Below are 18,764 nucleotides of genomic sequence, written 5' to 3' on the forward strand. Positions count from 1 at the left end.
TTTATTTTCAGTTCTATTATATCTGCTTGATGTTATTGTTTTCCGAACTGTTACCAGTTGGACATAACTACTCGGATGACGTTTCAAACGTGAGATGTTTGTACTGTATATACGAAAGCAAATGTCTCCATCTGTTGGTCAGACTTATCAATTGCAGAAAGGGAGCGTCATTAGATGGCACTATTTCTACACGCTGGAAGTTTGACATATGGGTTTCATGTACATGTACATTCAACGGTCAACCTAAATAAGGTACCGTATTTATTAGTTTTTAGGTAACACTACATGTTTTTTTTAACTGACCTCTAAACATTTTAAGTTAAAGTGATCAACTATTATTATTATTATTATTATTATTATTATTATTATTATTATTATTATTATTATTTACGAGATATTTACACAATGTGAAAGCTTGAACTGTAGTGACTTTATCCCTACGTGAATGGACCAGCCGTGGTGACGCTGCACCAGCAGCACCGCACCCTCCTCCTCCTCATCGTCCCTCTTCAGCAGCGTCAGCCGCAGCAGTGGGGATGATGAGTGCGATAACGATGCGGCTGATTCTGCTGTTCTCCGCTGTCACGGCAGTTTGCCATGGGATTCTCCCTGAAATCATCAACTCGGGAATCAGTCACATCCTGGAGGAACATCCTTCAGCAGAAGAGACCGAGCTGGAGCGTAAGTTCGTAGACGTGGAGCAGCTGCAGGAGGATCCGCAGAGGTCTGAGCCCGAACATCCGCTTCTTCATGTGAGCAGATGTACCTTTAATTGTACTGTATAGTGTTTGCATTGACACAGGAAACTGTCTCCTGGTCTGTTGTCATGTTTAGTGTCTTTGTGTCATTTTTAGAATGACATGGTCAGTGTCAGTCCTGGTCCTGACCTTCTTCCTGATCACTTCAATGAATCCAACTCTGATAAAGTGACTGACAGTGGCCCCCACACCTCATTGGAGCAGGTACAGACTCATCACACAGACAAATACAATTGTCTTTACTTCCAAAGTATCCATTCAAATAATAATAATGTAGTATCCCATGTTTGTACAGGAGACCAACAACATCACTTCAACAGCTGATCATGACAGTGACCTAGGAAATTACATTGATTTGAATGTGAAGCAGGTGTGTCCAAAGTCTGGTTCACTGGAGGAAGGTTTTTATTTATTTATTTATTTTTGTTGTTGTTGTTTTTCCCAGAATTTGTCCTAAAATTCATCCTAAGATTATAATGACACTACAGCAGTATTATTGAGTAGAATCTATATTTTCGTAATGTTTTGGTAATGCAGTTTAGCCTACTGGACAAATGTATAATATTGGAGCTTTAGCAATATTTGTTTTTCTTTCTGTTTTAGTCTTTGTCCCTTTGCTTCTTATTTTTACTTTTCAGAACTGACCTTGAGCAGGATTTTTTAATTGATTTTCACAGTGCGTTTTTTTTTGTATACTTCAATTATATTTACTCTCTGGTTTGCTAGTAGTTGCTGGTTTACCTTTTAGCAATGTTTTAAGCTGACTTGTTTGTCATACCTTGGATATATTTGTTTAAAAAACCTTTTCTTATGTTTTACTAATTCTTAGAATTGTGTTTTCCCTCATCTTTCATACAGATTTGAACAATATATATCAATAATATATTGAAGCTCATCTAAACATTAGTCACAGTACATCCTGCTTACTGTAAACTGATCTACAGTGTAATGTCCAGTGCAGCTATACAGTATATGTATGCAGTGTGCTGTAAATTGCACAGTCATTGTGAGCAAGGATTGTAAGAGTTAAAACACGGATGAAGCAAATTCTCTGTTTGTCTTTCAGAGCTGCATCACTGACGACGACTGTGGGAAAGACAGATACTGCTTCAATGCTGTGCACGGCTCTGAGTGCATGTCCTGCAAAGCCATAGATGTGGTAGGTACAGTTAAGACTGCTTTTAAGAGCTATTTATGTGATTAATGTTCTCTAAAAAAAGGCACACACGCGCGCGCACACACACACACACACGACCAGCAGCAGCAGCTGAGGTCTCACTTCAACTGCATTGCAGTGTTTCCACAAGTGTAACCGGAGTGTGTTGCTGTAGGAGAACATGTTCCTGTGAGCTTCACATGACAGGACAGTTAGTGACAAGGTGAACAAAGAACTCTGTACTTTCCTGCTGTGTTACAGGACAAAGTGAGACACTGATTTCAGACAGTGTTTAGGACAATTGGGTTTTTTTTATAAGCTCAATGACATAGTCTTTAGGTAGCAGTGTAAAACAAGACGTTGGCGGTCCACAAGAGACAGCAGTATGAATGAAGAGACAGAGGACACAATGTGTGTTATATCATATCATCTCATATCATGTCATTGTGAGGTTTGTAATTTTAGTGATTCAACTCTCCACTCATGAAGGGATCTTTTAGTGTTGGTTTGAATCCAAGACGTTTGATGTGTTAAGCAAGCACTAAAATAATAAAAATACTAATAAATAAATACAAATATCTCTTCATTTTAGCCCTGCACTAAAGATAAGGAATGCTGTGGTGATCAGCTGTGTGTATGGGGTCAATGCAGCCAAAATGCAACCAAAGGAGAAGCAGGCAGCACCTGTGAGTACCAGTCTGAGTGCAGGCCAGAACTCTGCTGTGCTTACCATCAAGGTATGATACGGAACAAACAGTGCACTACACCATACAATCAACAGGTAAGTCATCTCTGTGTGTGTATGTGTGTTTGTAGCACTGCACTTCTCTGTCTGTTTGGCCAAACCCATTGAGCGAGAGCGCTGCTTTGGAGCCTCCAACCACCTGATGGAGCTGTTGAACTGGAACATTAGGAAGAATGAACCCAGGAAACATTGCCCCTGTGCAGGGGATCTGCACTGCCAGCACCTGGGGTAGGATCTCTTATGTAAATGTAATAGACAGAGGGTTCTTTTTTACTCCTGATGCTCCACTGCTGTGCTCCTCCTTTCTTGCAGGAGAGGGTCCATGTGTCTGAGAGGAGAAGGCTCCAGTGAGGAGGAGCTGGAAGACACACTTTACTCAGAGATCGACTATATCATCTAGACAAAGCAGTTTGCTCCGATTCTCTTTGCCTTGAAGCTGTAGTGCATTCTGCTACTGACCCCAGAGCTGCACTTTGAATAGTTACTGTTTAGCACTTTTAACTTTCCCCAAATGAATTTCATAACCATAAAGGAGTAAAACCATGAAAAATAAATGACTAAGAACACTGTATAACCTCTTACCTGCACTAGTTACTGTAGGTTGCAAGGTTTCTAGTTTAGATTGAGGGGGGACTATTGAACATGAAACGAGGTTGTGTCAATCAAAAAAAACATATTTCTATTAATATTTTAACAGTATCTTTAAATATATACAGTATATCTACAGTAATATGTGATTTAAGTATTTAAGTATTTGCTCACATCTTTCCTTTTACACATTAAAAGAATCCCACGACACACCAGAAAAAGAAAAGTACATGTGATGATTTTCTAGTTTAACTTTATTCACCATTTCCTTACTCAATGGGAAATCTTGGCCTGTTTAGTTGAACACATAGCTGAAATATTTGCAGGAATTGAAGAAAGATATACAAAGTTCTTTTTTTTCTTTTCTTCTTTGTTTTAGTTTCCACAGCCTTCTGCTGCCCACTAGTGAACATGTGTTGAATTGCTCTGCCTGTCACTGTCACAGAGACAAACGAAGGCAAATTATTACAGTATTTTTAGACCATAGAAGATGATCAGTGAATGAATTAGGTAATGGAGGACTGTGCCTTTAAATCCACTTTGAATATTATTATAAGAAATATTTAGTAACACCTGAAGCTAAAGGAGAAAGAAAAGGTGAGATGCAAGTAAAAGGGTCAACTGCCTTCTGCTGATTACTTTATTACTTGGATATTCTGTTGCAATACTTAATAAATACCTGACTCCTAACCAGAGGCCTATAAATGTCTAACACTGTGATCCCTGGTGTCTTGGATTCATTCACTCTGCTTGTTATCATTAGAACAATGGGTTACTGAAAACCCTCATGTAATTTGATTTAAAATCCTCTGTGGATTCAAGGAGACTTAGACTTTGGTTTAAAGATACTAAGGTTAAAAAAAGGCTTCCTGCACCTTTGACATCACCTTGTTGGTAAATTAATAGTTTGTCAGTAAAATAAAAGCAAATGTGTATCTGAATTATTAAATGCTTTTAAAATGGATAAATTGAATTAGAAGTCTAGCAACGCAACATGAACTCATCACATCTGAATCGAATTATAATGATTTATTAAAACATCAACAGTAAAACTTGTGAAAAAAATCTTTTATTCATTTCTAAAATCTTTTAAACTATTTTCCACACATGATTCAGAGAAATTAAGATCAAAAAAAGAAGAGTCTCTTCAGTTATTGGCATTTCTACAGTGATTAGCTGGTGACAGCATCATGATGCTGAGCTTCTGTCCTCAAAGCAGTCACTTAGGCAGACAAAAAGGGCACTTCAGCGCCCTCTAATGTCCGTCGTTCAAGCAGCAACAGGTAGATGCGCCAAAACACAAGCTCGTGACCTCTGCCAAAAATCCAGAGGGCTTCCTCCCTCCTCACAATACCAACACATACATACAGACATGTGGCTGATACCAGAAAATGTACAGTCAGCTCACATGATGCAACAAAATCAGACACAGGAAAACGCTGTGAAAATAAAAGCTTAACGTGGACAACAGATGCGTACCTGGTGCCAGATCAGTCCTAACTGCACAAACAGGTTTGCAGCAAAATTATAATTTACAACAAACAAAAATAATGTCATTTGTTATTTGTGGACCAACAGTCCTGAAGATCTTCTTAGAGCTAATGGAAGTGACATTTTAGAAGCAAAGCTACAGAGCAGCAGCAGAGAGAACCAAGAAGAGCTCATTACTCTGGTACAGGCAGAGAGTTCGTGGAAGAAAAACAGATCCCTAGCTTACAAATTGTTAATTGTTGCTTTTTTTAATTCAATAAACCTTTTATAAACATCTTAGCTGTTTGTAAATTCAACAGTGAGGTTTATATAGCAAGATAAAGAGACGGGGCCTCAGGCGTAGCTCTGGTTTGTACGAACTGTCAGGAAACAGTGTAAGAGCGTGGGTTTGATGACCACGAATGAATCAAGTCAACATGATGCCAAAAACTGTGACAATTTGGACACAGTGATGGAGAGGACAGTGATGCAGGGGGAAATGGACTACAATGGTACCCACATCTCTGCAACCAACTCTCTATGCTTCAATCTGATTCTTGTGTACATTATTGGATTCTTTATCTGTATTGAATAGCGTTTGTGCTTCCCTTTAAACTTACACTATAGTGCACAATAAGGATTCTGAACCAGTCTGTGGGCTCAGAGAGGAGGCCGAGATTCACGTCACATCTCACAGTGACGCTTGAGGTTCAAGTCACTACCAGGTCTGACACTTCAAGCAGTGAGAGCCAGAGGCCAGATGCTATGCTACAGCAGCTGGATGAACCACGTGACCAGAAGGGGTTCCCTGCACCTCAGTCCTGCCCCGGGTCCTTGGCTGGGCCTCCGTCCAGGTAGATCTTCAGTGCTTTCTCTTTGCGTGGAGAGTAGCTGACTTTGTGTCCAGTTTTCAGTAGACGGCTGCTCTCCTTTTTCATCAACTCATTGCGTTCATCTTCTGACAGCTCCATCAGCTCCTCTGTGCTGTCCCTGTGCAGTTGACAAGACAATGGAAAAGATATAATCAGTTCTAATCCTACAGCACAGATACTACATATTCCGTTTTCAACAGACAACACATGGACATATGGTTCTCTTGTGTTACCTGTAGTAGACTACAGCTCCATCGTCGCAGATGTACAGAGGCCACACATTGAGAGTGGTCACTTTAGGATTCCAGTCCAAATCCTGATGAATCTCCAGCACAGAAATATCACAAGGAAACGTTCCTCTACCCTGAATACAGCAGAGAGAAAATGTAGCAGATTTTTTTGTTTTTAAAGGAACATAAAAAATAATGCTGTGTTTGAGTTAGTGAAGACCTTACCAACCTTTGCAAATTCTAGGTTTTCCAGAGGAATGCCACTCTTCTCACTGAGCTGTATTGAAGTAAATCAAAGTTGGTTATAAATGGCCAAATATATAAAACTATCACAAGTCGATCAAAACATACAGGTATTATATTTTCTATGACTTTTATTATTATAATAAAAAAACAAGGGCAGCAAAAAGACAACATTACCTTTTCTTTCAGTTCTTCTACACTGCTGCTCTCCAGAATTACTTCCTGAAAAGACCCCAGCTTCATCGTTGATGGGCTCCATCGCCGGGTCAGAACAGCTAACTGTGACATGGACTTCATTTTCTCTGGTTCTAAAAACAAAACATGAACAAAAGATGATCTCCAGATTTACCGTCCTTCTACTGTACCTGAACAAGAATTAAACATTAAGCAGGCTGTGAAAAAAGTGTACAGTTACAAAGTTTGTACTTAATAGTATTTTGTTTTGTTTCCAAAGATGCAAACTATGTAATTTAACAATAACAAAGCATAGTGTGAAAAGTACATTGTACAAAATACCCATGCAAATGACTAATTGCTGGCAAAGCAGCTCTGGGATGAAAAAAAAGTTTGGAAGTCAGAGTCAGTTTTTTACCATTAAGAACTTCAAGGAAAACTTCCCAGTTGGAGGATATGCTGATGTCTTCCTCATAGACATGGTAATCCAGAAACACTGTTCCTGGGTTTTTCCATGTTTTTTTCCTGAGACGAACCCTGATCAAACACATTCACTTTAGAAAGAAATCATGTCCATTTTTAATGAACACAAAGTTGCACTTCAGTAAAACATTGATTTGAAGTTTTTAAGCCATGGGCAGTAATTATGAAATGTTATTTCTAGATTTGCTGTAAACATCATCTCACATAAATGTTGTGTCATTTTAAAGTCTTACCTATCAATGCTGAGGTCCAGTTTGCACTGCTCTTTTAGCTGAGGAAGCAGCTCTTCTTTGGACTGTCTCACAGTCATACCCTTTGCAAATACCGTATCTACAAGGAACTTACAGGGCTGTGGGGCGGGGAGGGGGGGAGTTACTGTTATAATACCCCAATTCTGACAGCACCAGGTTTATAATGAGTGAACATTAAGATAAGATATGTGGAGGAAAATGTTCTCACCTCAGCTTCACCCACTAACAGCTGATACACTTTCACTCTGTATTCTCCCTTTTTCAGTGCTCTTCCTAGTCGTATTGTTATCTATGGAACAATAAAACATATTTAGTTGTTTCACACAGAAAAGTGCCCAATTCAAACACTTCTGGTATGTGCTGACCTTGTTGTCATCAGAGAAGGATGAGAGAGTTTCACTGAGCCGTACACTCTCAAACTCCTGGTTGTTGGCATACACTCGAAAAACTTTGAACTGGGTGGAGGTCACACCGACGTAGGGTTCAAGGTTCTGTTTGAATGCTGCTAATGTTATTCTCTTGTCCACATGAACCACCAAACCTAAAGGAAACAGGAAATAGAATATTGAACAGGTTTGTAACAACAGAGCAGGTAACACCTAATGAATAAGGGATTGGTGATTTGTTTTCTAAAAAGAAAAAAAAAAACAAATCTGAGGGATGAGGGAATGACTAGTACATTTTTGTGCATTCCAGGAGGAGTCATCTTGGGAACCAGGCTCTGCTCTGAAGTACATGTACTGAGTCTCTGCTTTGCTCTTCCCGTTGTCGTCATATTCGCTGTCTGTTCCAGAGTCTTCTTCAGCAGTGTCCCACGTCTCCTTTTTACCCTCGTGGGCTTTGGAGCGACGGCTGCTTGTGATGCTGTGAGAGTCCAGGCCATTGGCCAACTGTATTGCCCCACTGTCTGCGTTACACAGTGTGTCACTGCTGTGGCTGGAGCTGAGGATGTCACTGTCCACAGAGCTGGTGCTGCGGTCGTTGTTTACCTCAGAGTCTGAACGCTCCTCACAGGCAAACTGGTTCTCTGGGTCAGAGATTGTTCCTCCACTGCTCCCAGCCGTGGTCCTGATCCTGTTCTCCAGCTCTCTGTTGTCTGCGGCCACGCACATTGACGAGTTCGAGTCTGCCTCTTGTGTTGGAGATTCAATATGTTCAAAGTCACTAGTGTCTGAGCTTTTCTGGCTGTCGCTGGTGCTGGAGCTCTGTTGCTGCTGCTGCTGCTGCAAAGACAGATTCTTTAACTTTTCTGTGCTTTCCTCAAGTATGGCCTCCACAGACTTCCTGTTTGCTTTGGAGCCATCTAAGGAAATATCAGAGTCGCCTGCTGTCTTTTGGCAAAGAGTTCTGTTAGCCAAGGTACCAGGTGACTGTTCAGGCAATAAGACCAAAAGCCTGATCGTATTCCCGTGACGATCCAACAGTTTCCACAAAACTGAGTCAGTGAACGCAACCTGATGATCACTCGACTCAGAGCTCTCAACGAAAACCTATTGGAAAAGGGTGACAAAGAAGGAAAAAATTATAAATAATTACTGATTTTTTTTTAAATGTTCATTGTAGCTTATAGCAATCAAATTAGAAGAAACTATTGGTGTTACTCCTGGTGTTACCTTGTTACTCCTGAAGAATCCTTCCGCTTTCAAGGTCTTGTTTGGAACATACAGCAGCCGGAGGTCATTATAGCAGCGCTCAAGGACCACACGCATGGTCTCTGCAGACAGCCCTGTAGACTGGAGATAAAAACATACATGAGACAACAGTAATCACAGATTCAAGATAAAACGACACTGAGTGGCAGTGTGGAATAAAGAGCTGCAAAAACCTGTGCAATAAGTTGTTTGAATTCAGTGATTGTCTGGTTCAAGTAGGCGCGAACACTGATTGGAGGGCCAATGGTCTCACACTTCAGATCCACAACATGAACCTTCACCATCACCTCTGTAGAAAATTTAGAAAAGCAGCTTATTACCTCACTACAATGGGTAAGTTTTGACTGTAATCTTACATCTGATTGACAACCACAAACAAGATCTCCACAAAGACTGAATCATTTCTTCCATCACATACAACAAACTAAAAACATTTTGACCATGACATAGCAGGTAACTGACCTCCAGGTTTGTAAGGCTGAAACGTTTGCTCTGGCCGGCGAGTCTCAAGCAGCAGGTCAAACATGTACGAGGACTTGACCCCTCCGAGGAGCAGACCCATGGGCGTGTCTTCCTCGCCTTCGTAGGATCTCTCCAGGTATTCGTGGAACTCGTCGTACTTAACCAATCGACAGCAGTCCAGAGGGACAACTCCTTTCAGTTCCATCAGCTAAGATACAGAGAGAAAAGTTATAGTAATAAAAGCACCATATTCTTTTTAATTTAAGAATATAAACCGTGGGTTTGACAATACTAACACCAAATAAACACTAGATAAGTGGTAAAAAATAGTAAACACACATTGTAGGCCATCTCTGTCGCTTCTCTGAGTGTTTTATCTTTGTGAACTTCCAGTTTGCTCTCCATCATTGTCTTTACAGGATGCAAGCAAAAAAGCTTGATCTGGAGATAAAAAGAACAAGAGTGAAATACAAAGAACTGAAACAAACAAAAAACATATCAATTGATATATATATAAAACAATTAATCTATATACAGAAAGGCAAACAAACCTTGCAGGTATTGCGCTCAATCTCCCTCTGTCTTTTTTCATGCTCCTCAAATTCTTTCTCTTTCTGAACCAAACGTTTTATGTGCTCAGGAAAGTCTTCTACCGCTAAATACTCTGCAGACAAACAGTGTAGACATTAGAGTAAAATACAGGACGAGATTTTTGATTGTTCTACCTCCCACTGGGCATGATGATCAAAATTCAGTCATGTAGAAATGTTAATAAAATATAATTCATAAAGCAACACCAAAAGACAGATTGCATATGTCCCACATATCTAACTTGTCTGGAAAGTGTGAAATACAACAGAATTAAAATGCAAACTTGTCACATAATTAGTGAATATGCTACTCAAACACAGGGATTCACCGATGTGTGAAGTGTAACAAAACTGCTACATTAACACAAAGAGTAATGAGTGAAAAGAGGGATTAAAATCCTTGGCTTCTCTCATTATTTTAAAGCCTGTTATTAGGTTAGTGGAATGCTGTTTGACCTGTAGCCATCAGTTTAAGAAGATGTTTGAGAACCCTTTGTGGTGAGAGAGAATTTTTCTTTATGGTAAAATGACAGTATACGAATAAGGAGATAGAATAAGCCCTAAGTTTGGTCTGGTAGAAATTTTATTTTGACGATTTGGTGGAAATTTTATTTTGACGATTTGACGATTTATACGCTGTATAGCAAGTTCTTAAAAGAGATATATCTTCTTACTTGCATTCCTTGTCGGGTCTTTCAATCTATAAATCAGCATATACGCATTTGTAGAGCTGTTGAAGTGAAAATAAAATGTGTTAATGTCTAGGAAACATACAAGTTTATTAGTGTATAATTATATTCTGTTTAGACACTGACCTGGCGAAGGCACTAGAATAATAGCCTCTGCTTACTGACGATCCCCCATAAGTCTTTCTGATGTCGTCTTGCGTGATCTGACAAATGCAAATACATCAGGGGAACATAAATTGACTACTCAGATAGACTCAGAAGATAGTTACAGGAGAAAAATATGTATTTCCTGAAGTCATTGTACTGGAGGGCATCAGCTGACCTTGCTGACGTGCTGATCATTGAAACTGTACCACTGGCCATCACTGAAGGATTTGATGCAGGCGTAGTAATGGCCGCCTGCAGCACTGCCAGAGTGGACCATGACGGAGAACAGCTCAAAGGTCAGCAAACTCTGAGAATTAATATTTGGAAAACTTTTTTTAGACTAAAGAAAATTGTACAATAGACTTTACTCAACTTCTATCTACAATAATTTTTTTTTCAAATACTAAAACAAAGCTCAGATGGTGACAACTTCAGGATCACACACACAGTTGATCAAATTACAGGAACATGGGACAGGAACATTACTATGGTAACATTATTGTTAAGGATGACGGTGCAAATAAGAAAATGAAAGGTTTTATTATTTAGATGAGAGTGTTCTGGGTGATCACCTTTGGTTTCAGGACTCTCTCTGTGCTGCCAGTACTGTCCAGGCAGATGCCTTCATCCACACAGTCATCAGTGGAAAAGTCATTGCTCATCTGGTCGCTGTGACAGCTGCCTTCATTCTCTGCTCCACTGTCAGTGCAACTGTCTGTCTGAGGAGACTTCTGAAAATAGAAGACAATAGTTCAAACAGGAGGGCAAAAAACAAAAAATAATTTAAAAATCATGACAATATACAAAACAAACTTTCTGGAAATTGGTTAGTAAAAGGCTATTGAATATTTGAAGTAATGTTTAATTTAACATTTATGCAACACCAACATCACAGAAAACTAACTGGGTGTAGTGTAATACCAGCCCTAAATACATATATCATTCTTATAGACCACATAGATATAAACTACATAGAATAATTTGTTGAGTTGGGAAACATAAAGGATTATCTTGGGTTTGGATATATAATACATCTAAGGTTTATATTTCTAATGTGTGTCTGAACAGTGATAAAAGTAATGTGGCGCTAACCTCATCTTCCACATCGATGAATGGACTCATGTCCAGCTCTTCGGGGAAAGTCATGCTGTCATTCAGCTTAATGCGGTGCATAGTGGTGTAGTCAAAATCAAACCGTTTCAGCTGTAGCGTCAGCAGGTACGGAAAGTGCAGAAATCGTAGACCCTGTGTCAAAAAGCAGTAACCAGAGGCTCAGACAACACAACAGAAGAAAACCATTATCAAAACATGTCACATTTTCAGTCCGTTCACCTTTCGAGCATCACATTTCTTTTTGCAGCGTTCACAGAAATACTGGTTGGGCCCATCCAGGGTTTCTGGTTGGATGAATGCCTGCAAAGCTTCTTCCTGCATCAGACAAATTACACTCTATAGGTTCGTGCACAGGAAACACTAAAACAACACTGACTGCATGTACATGAGCTGTAAGTGCTGCACTTACAGCAGCCTTTAAATAGCATGTTGTACGCCCATAGTACAAAGCATTAAGTGCTGTTGGAGTCCTTGCTGCCAGAACACTAAATATTTTAAAGGAGTGAAATCTAGAAACTCACCACACTGCCATAAGCCTGGCTGCCTCCAAACGGTCTGATCACAAGAGGGATGTCCAGGTAGGTATCAATCCTCAAGCTTTCGTAACCACACTCCAGACACCTGACATAATCCTTTAGCTTCCCCTGGTACAGCTGGTTTATCAGATCAGCCTGAGGACAGGGCCCCATAACAGTCAGGGCATCTTAGGCCATGTTACACTTGAAACAATGCAGGTTTTTTGGATAATTTATTTTTGCCAGTTTGATTAGAGAATTAATTAAAGTTCTGGTCTGAGCTAGCAGAGGCCCGAAGTCAAAACAATAAAACATAAGATGGCCCTGTTATGGAAAACAGGTTTGATTTGATTTTAGATTGTAGATGTGAAGGTTTGTGCCATCATGTGGTGCCGTTAAAGCTAACAACCGCCTCAACTGAGCTACATTCAGCACGTCTTTTGTGTTTTATTTAATAACACTTCCTGAATATGATCAAACCGGTCGACCTGGTCGAGTTTTTTTTACTTAGTCATCTTTCAAATACTATACGTGACTGTGACCTAAAGATAAATATAATACTTTTATCATTTGATTTATTACTTTTTAATGGAGCTCAGACATGTTTTAACGTTATGGAACAGCATGCTATTGTTGAGGGAACAAGGCATAGTCACAGTCTAGGTTTTCTCTTTTATGCACAAGAGAAGAAAACCTAAGGCTGAATGAACCAGCCACATGTATTTCTTACCACAGTAGGTCTTTGTTTCTCATGTTAGTGTGATCAGACATGCTTGTCAGAATTTGTCGTCCAAAGTCTAAGAAAAAAAAGCTTTGGTTTCTCCTAACCTGTTCCGTCTGCTTCCACTTTTGCTCGAGAGCATCAAACATCACTCTGCACAGCTCCTGGATATCATGCTGCTGCCAAGCTGAAAACAGAAATTTAGAAGTTTATTTTACACATGTACAGGCATAATCACCTTACAAACAAAGCTACAGCTGCTCACCCTCACTGCTATCCCAGCCAAAGCTTCGTGTCACGTCAGTGGTTTCTATGGCGCGCTTTTTACTGGTCTGTAGCAGGACAAACAACCGCTGGAGCTGAAATGGGATGCTGGTGACTGGGTCCTCCTCTGACTCCTCAAACTCCCAGCTGATGTTGCACAGAAATGGTGTTACAACTGATAAGACACAGTACAGTGACCAAACTGAGAAGTAATGTTATGTTTTCCTCACTTGTAGAGGGCATTTCTGAACTCAGGGGTCATGAACAGTGTTTGTAGAAGACTGTTCAGATAGCAGGTCATAGCCTGGTTCACCAGACCCACATAACCTACAGCAGCAGAAAAAGACAAGAAGAAAGAAGTCAAGTAGGTCGTGCAAAAGGGTTGATGACACATAACCTATGTAAAAACAGACCAAAACGGACCAGTGTCTGATTTGTTGAGTATGGATGAGTAGGAGTAGGATGAACTGCTGTAATCACCGCTGCAGCCTGGAGTGCATTCTCTGGGTAGTGGCCCAATGAAGCGTTCCTGAGAAGTGTCATCAAGTCCACTGCCTTCAGCTGTGGCTGACTCATCCTGCAAAACACACAATTCAATAACTTAGACCGTAAAATATGTTTGTATAATAAAACAACACAACATAATCTTAATCTGAGAAATCATGAAAAACACTCACTGGTGCATTCTGTGGCTGCTCTCCATCTTTGTCTGTCAGATGGAGAAAATTTCTCTTACCGCCAGACTCAAACCCAGAATCAGAGAGGGACATCGCACCATTATGATCCAAAGGTGGCTGAAGGGAAAGAAGAGACCGTCACATGGATTAAAGCACTGGAGAGACATCGAAGGATGACAAGCTTCAGTGGGTGTTATTTAGAAACTGGCGGAACTAACACAAGTTCACTAACACAGCCATTTAATTTATTTTTAGCATGTTCTCTGTGTTGTGTACGAGGAAGGCAGCCCCAATCCAACATGTAAACAACCGCCCAGACCCGTCTTTCTCTCATCAGGCCGATGAAGTGCCAGCTAAGTGCTTCAGTGGAAACATGAAGAGGCTTAATCCACTGACCTACTCAGTGAGATAACAACAGGCACCTGGGCTTTGGCCTGGGTCAGCAGCAGGATTAGCTTGGCATCATTACAGAAAGATACAAGTTGGACCTTATGTAACTAGGCAAAACAATCTCTGACAGAGCACAATAAAGAACATTTTTCATTCTTTTAATTGTGGAGAAGGGAACAGAGGCAAATATCAGTTTGGACTGTGACCAACAGAAGGTGCAAACAAAGACACTGAAACAAGTGTGGTCCATTAGAAGGAAGCACTCTATTGATCACCAAAAAAATTTAATTTATGGTCACACTGTTTCATTCGTTGGTGCTGAAAGGTGTTTGGTAGTTTATATAATAAATACAAAAATAATGTAAAAATTAATTATGTGTGAGTTTGTGTGCGTGTGCATGCTCCTGTACCGTGCCAACTTTTCCTCATATACTTAAGTACAACAATGCGAAAGACAACGTGAGGGTTAAACATTCAGGTGCTAAAGGGCTGTGTTTTTTTCCCCACAGGTCAGCCCAACTGGGCCTAACTCTAACTAGACTTCAATGCTTCACAGAGGCACACAATGGCAAATGTTGCCATTGTGTGCCTTTATAGTAATCCAATTTCTGTATGGATTTATTTGTGTGTGCTGGTTTCCTCTGTGCACCTCCCCCAGCCCAGTGACATGTGCATTAGGGGAGTAGGTTGACACTCTAAATACCCTACCACAGGTATGAATGTGAGCATGTCACATTCATAGCATGTCTCTATACTGTCTCTATACTGTAGTTTGCCAATCCATCGCAAGGGTGTATCTGCCTGTTGATAACTGGGATTGGCTTCAGCATACCTGCAACCTGGCAGATAACAGATGGATGAATGGATGCTTAACCATCCTTACCATATCTGGTGCGTGACCCCAGACAAGGTCAAAGGTGCCACTGACATATCCTGCTTTGCGTGCTACATCTTCATGGAGTCTGGAGAGGGTCGTGGAAGCGGGCAGATTTAGGGTCAGCCTCTCATTGATGGTCTTTGCTCTGGTGGTGTCCTGGATTATGCACAGCACTCTGGGCTCCTCGGCTGCATTTTGGATCTAAAGTAATCAAAATGAACAGATGAGCCACAATATTCATCCTCAGTACAGGGGTTTTATTTTACCCACAGATTCTTAACTGGATGTATGTACATATTAGTGGAAACACTTCAAAAAGGGACTCAATGTGTGTCTTAATTTGTCTAAATTTTCATGTTGAGATCCCCACAAGACGTAGATTAAAATTACAATTCAAAGTGAGTTGTATTCCATGTCCTTTAAATTGAATAACGCAATTTGTCACTGTGTGTCCTTAAGCCATAGAAGAGGTTCTACTGTCCTGAATATCAGCACAGCCGTAATGTGTCTTGTACTGTAGGTCAAAAGCATAGAATATCACAGTAGCGGATGGAACGAGCAGCAGACATAGAATATATTCCTGCATGTCAGCTTACTTTACAGTACAGTACACCAATTTCTCCTGCATCATTTCCTGCTATAAGTGAATAGCCTCTATTATAGTGTGGTTTCACGGAACTTAAGACAGACTGCTAGTGGAAGGCGTGAAGACGCTGCTCCTGCAGGGTAACCAAACTTTCTGGCAGTATTTTATATGGAAGTCTCAGATAGTAGAGCCATTTAGACACCTCTGAGGTGTACTTTAGATTTTTATTTCGACATAATCATTTCAAAAACATTGTTTCGGCATCTATAGATCACTATAATTTAGTAGGAGCTTTTCCCACCAAACATTTTTTATATACAAAATCATTTGTTCTCATTTAACAATGCTAAGACACCTGAACTATGCAACTTTAAACACATAATGAGGCTAAAACAAGCTACCTTGCAGGCTTACTCCTGCTATGACTAAGTTGACAAACCAACCTCTGAACTTGTGATGACAGGGTCATTACTACTGCAGTACACCCACTCCCGTTACTGCAACACCTTTGTGAGGTTTGTAATATTACAATTACGTTAGACTATACAAAAAAGGAAGCTGACAACCTAAGAGTACTATAAGATTTAAAGGTTGATTTTTTTCTGTCATTTATTATTATTATTATATCAACAGTTTACAGCACCTGTTGTCATTGAATTGTTTGTCCATGTTTCCATAGCTGAGACTTGACCTTTTATCTGAATTTCTTTTATTAAGAACACATCTGTCCATGTACCTCGATTTGAGCTGAAAAGACAGCTGGAAAGCTTTAGCTGTTCATAATAAACAACTATAACCCTAATAAAAACCTTTATCTACAACACCAAAGTTTCTTGGCTTACCACAGTATATACAGACCTTATTGAAACCCATGTCTTTGTGCAGAAGACCTTGACCATCAATTCATAAAACCACAGTATGCTTTGAAATTCTCTTGGGACTTGTCAGAGTCCATTGAAGATTGTTGAGAGTAAAATTTACTTCACCATGGTAGCAAAGTGTTGGTTCTTAGAACAACAAATAAAAAGGCCAAGGTGATTTAACCTTTTGTTCTGTTCCTGATTATTGATTAATCATACACTTGAGTATAAGGCTACAAAAATCTGACTTTGCTCACTTTCAAATAATAACTTGATTCTGTAAAGGCCAGTGGTCACAACAGTATGTACTTTTACATTCATTTTCTTGTTATAAAAATCCTTAAAATTTAACATGTATTACAGCAATGTTAATACAAATCTTTTTTGTTATGTATTTATAAAACATGCACAAACATTGTGTAATACATATTATAAACCTATTCCTCCTCCCCTTTCTTTATGTATTGACCCCACTACTATGTTTACTTACCCAATCATGTTGTGTAAATCATCCTTTCACTAATCTGCACACTGATGATAAAGTTAAAAACATTAGTGAAGAAAGATCCTTTCCCTGTGAAACATTGTTGCGTGGAAGCTAAGGTTTTAGCGTCAAAATTTAGTTATGTTAGAATTTTAAAACATATTCATCTTTAATATGCGACTGAAAAATACGACTTAGATTTTAAAAAAAGTATCGCATCATCTTCGAGACTAAAAGCTAGTTATTTGGCCAATTAATGTTTTAATTTGTCATAATAGCTATTTAAAAAACCCACTCCGAGTATATGTCACTACACTAGCTCATCCAATTTTCAAGTGACGTTCACTGTCGTGACACAGTGGTGTCGTAAATACAACCACATACTACTCCAACAGCACAAATCAAATTTAACACTCCCGTTTGCCTATGAAACGACACAACTCTAAGGAGCTACTAATTGCAAAATAAACACTTAAACAGGAAGACGAGTTGACTGGCGATTGGTGCATAAGTGAAAAGAGGACACCACGGATTTGCAGATTATTTTACCCAGCTATTACGTTAGCTGACGCAAACACGCAACGACTATGGGATGTTAACTGATGCTCGTCCAAAAACCAGAAGACAACATTCAAACGAAATAATTATGCCATACACCACATCTTTGGGGATTGACAGGAACCAATATACGCGTTGGATCGTTGAAATGACGAATGCTTCTCTTTATTGAAACATTATTGTGTACAACCACAAAGCTACAAGTCGATTAAAAGGAATTAGCGATGGGGCAGAAGTTTGTGAAAAACCGTGTATAAAAACTGCTTTCACGCTTTTGTTTTTGTGTCCACCTGTGTGACAACTAATATTTCTCAAGCAACTTAAATACAATGTAATTACGCCGAGTTGTTCTCACTAATTTGACTTACACAGCTAGCGACATTTGCTAACCCAAACCTACCAGCTAATGTTATGTTGACAAATGTCGTCTCTGTTTGAAATGTTAACTTAATGTCAGTCGTTACATTTAAAAGGTCACAAGCGTACTGTGCTTTTGAATTAAAGCAATAATTCTAGGAGATAATAATAATAATAGCAGTGGAGTTTGAATGTGTGGCAATGATAAATAATGGTAAAAGATGTAGCGAAATGAGCCGTTAACTGACGCTGGAGCTAGTGCTGACTAGCCTTGTCATCATAGGCCAAGTCCAATAATGTTCAGCTATCTGTTAGCGACTGAGAGTTAGCCTCGACGTAACAAAACTGAAAGCACAACCGAACAAAGTGCAGTAAAAGTTACTGTACTGCGTGGTTAATGAGCGTGGTCTGATAATAAAACAGCTGACCGATGACACCGAATCCCCTAACCTTGGCAGAGTCCATCACAACCGGAGCCTCACCTCTTTGGATACGAACTGGTTCTCCTCGCTGGGCACCATTTCCATTAGTGCGACAGTTTATACAAGCATCTATCCAGACAGCCGCGTGTCAGCGGAAAAACTTTGCCGTGCAGCCCGGAGACATGATTTCCTTCCAGTCCGTCACCTGCTTGGATGCATAGATGTCAGATAAGGAGTTGCCAAAAACTTGTAGCCTGACAAAGTGATGTCGGGTAAACCGTGGGCCAGGCACAAAGTCTCCTGCTGTTCACGGAGAAAAATGGCCGGTGTTTGACTCCGCGAGACTTTACGCACGGTGCTGTGACGTAACATTCAAAGCGTGATGTACACGGCAAGAGTGACGTAGGTAAATTAAGTTTTGGATTCGTGT

General features: G+C 39.9%; 2 protein-coding genes across 5 annotated transcripts; one reads left to right on the forward strand and one right to left on the reverse strand.

Moving 5' to 3' along the window:
- Positions 1-444: 444 nt before the first annotated feature.
- On the forward strand, positions 445-4,684 carry dkk3a (dickkopf WNT signaling pathway inhibitor 3a). Of its 3 annotated transcripts, none has more exons than XM_025053559.1 (7): positions 445-752; positions 855-962; positions 1,036-1,128; positions 1,825-1,917; positions 2,507-2,600; positions 2,731-2,887; positions 2,972-4,684. In XM_025053559.1, the coding sequence occupies exons 1-7, from the start codon at positions 537-539 to the stop codon at positions 3,057-3,059; spliced, it is 849 nt and encodes a 282-aa protein (XP_024909327.1). In that variant the 5' UTR covers positions 445-536; the 3' UTR covers positions 3,060-4,684. The 3 variants fall into 3 exon arrangements, with proteins under 3 accessions (XP_024909327.1, XP_024909326.1, XP_008335238.2); XM_025053558.1 differs by having other exon boundaries at positions 453-752; positions 2,507-2,651; XM_008337016.3 differs by having other exon boundaries at positions 459-752; positions 1,054-1,128; positions 2,507-2,651.
- On the reverse strand, positions 4,301-18,657 carry usp47 (ubiquitin specific peptidase 47). 2 transcript variants are annotated; one of them, XM_008337017.3, is made up of 28 exons: positions 18,395-18,657; positions 15,074-15,268; positions 13,801-13,917; positions 13,547-13,700; positions 13,354-13,450; positions 13,125-13,270; positions 12,967-13,046; positions 12,145-12,294; positions 11,843-11,938; positions 11,603-11,755; positions 11,083-11,241; positions 10,686-10,817; positions 10,490-10,566; positions 10,349-10,404; positions 9,636-9,748; positions 9,424-9,525; positions 9,085-9,292; positions 8,796-8,911; positions 8,584-8,703; positions 7,650-8,460; positions 7,336-7,511; positions 7,179-7,259; positions 6,953-7,068; positions 6,655-6,773; positions 6,240-6,370; positions 6,049-6,096; positions 5,823-5,953; positions 4,301-5,707 (listed from the first exon to the last, which is right to left on the reverse strand). In XM_008337017.3, exons 1-28 carry the CDS (start codon positions 18,437-18,439, stop codon positions 5,533-5,535), a joined length of 4,104 nt encoding a protein of 1,367 aa, XP_008335239.1. In that variant the 5' UTR covers positions 18,440-18,657; the 3' UTR covers positions 4,301-5,532. The 2 variants fall into 2 exon arrangements, with proteins under 2 accessions (XP_008335239.1, XP_008335241.1); XM_008337019.3 differs by having other exon boundaries at positions 18,363-18,657.
- Positions 18,658-18,764: the final 107 nt, after the last annotated feature.

The sequence above is a fragment of the Cynoglossus semilaevis genome, unplaced genomic scaffold, assembly GCF_000523025.1.
Source record: "Cynoglossus semilaevis isolate Cse_v1.0 unplaced genomic scaffold, Cse_v1.0 scaffold1102, whole genome shotgun sequence".
Classification (NCBI taxonomy): domain Eukaryota; kingdom Metazoa; phylum Chordata; class Actinopteri; order Pleuronectiformes; family Cynoglossidae; genus Cynoglossus; species Cynoglossus semilaevis.

Bases quoted from the DNA above. Each gene is read 5' to 3' on its own strand.
- usp47 (XM_008337017.3), bottom strand. From the start codon at position 18,439: ATGGAAATGGTGCCCAGCGAGGAGAACCAGTTCGTATCCAAAGAG. The intron at 10,818-11,082 runs GTGATCACCCAG...ATTAATTCTCAG, and splicing joins AGAGAGTCCTGAAACCAAAG to AGTTTGCTGACCTTTGAGCT. The intron at 7,069-7,178 runs GTGAGAACATTT...CCCGCCCCACAG, and splicing joins TGTTAGTGGGTGAAGCTGAG to CCCTGTAAGTTCCTTGTAGA.
- dkk3a (XM_025053558.1), top strand. From the start codon at position 537: ATGATGAGTGCGATAACGATGCGGCTGATTCTGCTGTTCTCCGCTGTC. The intron at 1,918-2,506 runs GTAGGTACAGTT...TCTTCATTTTAG, and splicing joins CCTGCAAAGCCATAGATGTG to CCCTGCACTAAAGATAAGGA. The intron at 2,888-2,971 runs GTAGGATCTCTT...CCTTTCTTGCAG, and splicing joins CTGCACTGCCAGCACCTGGG to GAGAGGGTCCATGTGTCTGA.